The sequence below is a fragment of the Tachysurus vachellii genome, chromosome 9 (assembly GCF_030014155.1).
Source record: "Tachysurus vachellii isolate PV-2020 chromosome 9, HZAU_Pvac_v1, whole genome shotgun sequence".
Taxonomy (NCBI): Eukaryota; Metazoa; Chordata; class Actinopteri; order Siluriformes; family Bagridae; genus Tachysurus; species Tachysurus vachellii.
Genome location: NC_083468.1, coordinates 716,765 through 719,264, shown reverse-complemented (window position 1 = coordinate 719,264; position 2,500 = coordinate 716,765). Strand labels below are relative to the sequence as shown.

The window sequence follows — 2,500 nt, the reverse complement described above, 5'->3', positions numbered from 1 at the left end:
TTTAAATAAATCTCTCACATGCTGGGGATGAAGTCAGAAAGGATTTTTAATTCAGAACAATTTTGACATTATATTATATTATATTATATTATATTATTTATATTGTATTATATTACATTATATTATATTATATTATATTACATTATATTATGCACATATTAAACAAACAAGAAAAGTGGATTTCTTTAAAATAGGCCACACGTTTTGTTGGTTCTTGGTCCGTGTCATAAAGTTCCTGTTCCTGAGGTGTCACTCGTTCTCTTGCAGATGATTACAGGGCAGGATGGAAGGACAGAGCGATGAGGCGAGGTGAGGAGGATGAGGAGATTCAGCATGAGGAGGAATTTCACTACCGTGATGACTACGTTCAGCAACAACAAAGAAAACTGTTCTCTAACTCACTGACCAAGAAGAGCTTGAGAAAGAGAAAGAGGCAAAACAAACAGGATATGAACAGAATAGAGAGAGTAAAGAACGAGAACCTGGCACCGGATAATAATTCAGTATCAGTGAAAGAGAACCACAATCTACTGCAAAACCAAAACAATTTGGTGGATGAAGAGCAACTGCAAAAAGGAAACAAAATGGTGGAAGAAAACAAACATCTACTGCAAAGGCAACAGAATATAACGGAAGAAATGCAACATAAACGTCAAAAAGGAAAAAAAAACAAAAAGCTGGGCAAGAACCAACATAGACCGCAGAGACAAGACAATATGGTGGAAGAAAAGCAACCTGAGACACAAAACCAGAACAAATTGGTGGATGAAGGTAGATTTAGACTGCAAACAGAAAACAAAATGGTGAATGAGAACCAACATTTGGGATGGAAGGATGAAGTTCCTGGTCAGAAAGAAGATAAAGGATTTATTGGTCAGGTGAACCATAAGAATCTAGAACATAAAGCTCCGATCCAGGATCAGAGTCCAGGCGCAAGACCGCGTGTTGTTAACAGATTAAAAAATGACACAGAGATTATTTTTCTTCCTATGCCAAATCTCACAAACCCTCAGCCCCATGAAGGTGATTCCATGATTCAGAAAGATCCTCATGGTATCGTTAATCACACCAAAGTCCAGGACGGGTACGGCGATGCTCTGTCCTCACACACGGGCAACTCTGCACCGAGGACAGGCAGAGACTTTGTGAACAGGGACAGAGACAACATGCAAAACGGTCTCACTGAAGAGGAAGCAGACCTGTGGGTGCTGTATGGAGATTCAAAGATGGAGGCCAGGAGCAGGAGCAGGGCTGTGTATGACCCTGAGATCAGATGGAATCAGACCTTTGATGTCAGTCAGACAGATTTTCAGATGCTGAGGTCCGATTGGATCGACCTGAACTGCAACGTGAGCGGAAACCTGATGATCAGCCAATCGGAAGTGACGGCTGTGGTGCAGGCTTTTATGGAGAAACTGGAGCTGAAGTATCCCAGGTACGAGAGAAAGATATGGAGAAAGAAAATGTTTAATATCAAAGGAAAAAACTTCACCGACTGATGACTGATGGGTATTTTTTAATAAAATAATTAGCAAATAATTAAAAAGTTAATGTGAACATAAATTGTACACAACTTTTTGTTTTTTTACATTAAAGTACAAATTATTTTGTTTATGGTTTAAATTATTATTATCATTTGTTTAATTATTTATTGTTTGTTAATTTTTATATTTTTACATAAAACTTTAATGAGTTTAGTTTCATTTAATTTAATTTAAATCATTTTTATAGCACAAAATGTGTGTGTGTGTGTGTGTGTGCAGGAGGTTCTCTCTGCTGCATATAGTAAATGTGGAGAAGAAGGTGGATGAGGGTCGGGGTAGTCGTTATCTTCTGGAGTTGGAGCTGATGGAGTCCTCAAGAGGTCGAGTTCGTCTGGTTAATTACGTCTATGTGCTGAAGAGGAGAAATGTCCAGAGGCCGAGTTTTAACACAGACCTTCTGCTGTGTAACCCACACAACTTCCTGTGGAACCCTGATGCTACTATACACATCATAGTACCAGGTCACACACACACACACACACACACACACACACAAGGAATTAAATAAATAAAACGGCTTTCCTGTTTGCATGGCTGATAACTTTAGAGACATTATTAGGTGTTAAAGGATGCAGTAGGTGTTACAGAGTACATTGTTTTAATAAGTCTGTGTGTGTGTGTATGTGTGTGTGTGTGTGTGTGTGTGTGTGCATGTGTATGTGTGTGTGTGTGTGTGTGTGTGTGTGTGTGTGTGTGTGTGTGTGTGTGTGTGTGTGTGTGTGTGTATAGTAAAGAACCAGGCTCGTTGGGTTAAAAGATTCATTGTGGACATGGAGGAGCTTCACCAGGTCACAGGAGACAAAAACATCAACATCATCATCACCGATTATTCCAGCACTGATATGGACATAGAAGAGGCTCTGAAGAACTCTCACCTCCCCATGTACACACACACACACACACACACACACATTGTATCCAGTGTAAATTATTTTACACACTGGACATCCAAATAA

At 39.3% G+C, this 2,500-nt stretch overlaps 1 protein-coding gene across 1 annotated transcript in view; it reads left to right on the top strand.

Annotated features, from left to right (window-relative positions):
- The window catches only part of b4galnt3b (beta-1,4-N-acetyl-galactosaminyl transferase 3b), a 23,517-nt gene that overhangs the window by 15,413 nt on the left and 5,604 nt on the right, over positions 1–2,500 (top strand). Inside the window, exons 14-16 of the mRNA XM_060878797.1 lie at positions 268–1,435; positions 1,764–2,005; positions 2,274–2,427. Coding sequence (XP_060734780.1) covers positions 268–1,435; positions 1,764–2,005; positions 2,274–2,427 — 1,564 coding nt within the window. The remainder of the gene's footprint in view (positions 1–267; positions 1,436–1,763; positions 2,006–2,273; positions 2,428–2,500) is intronic.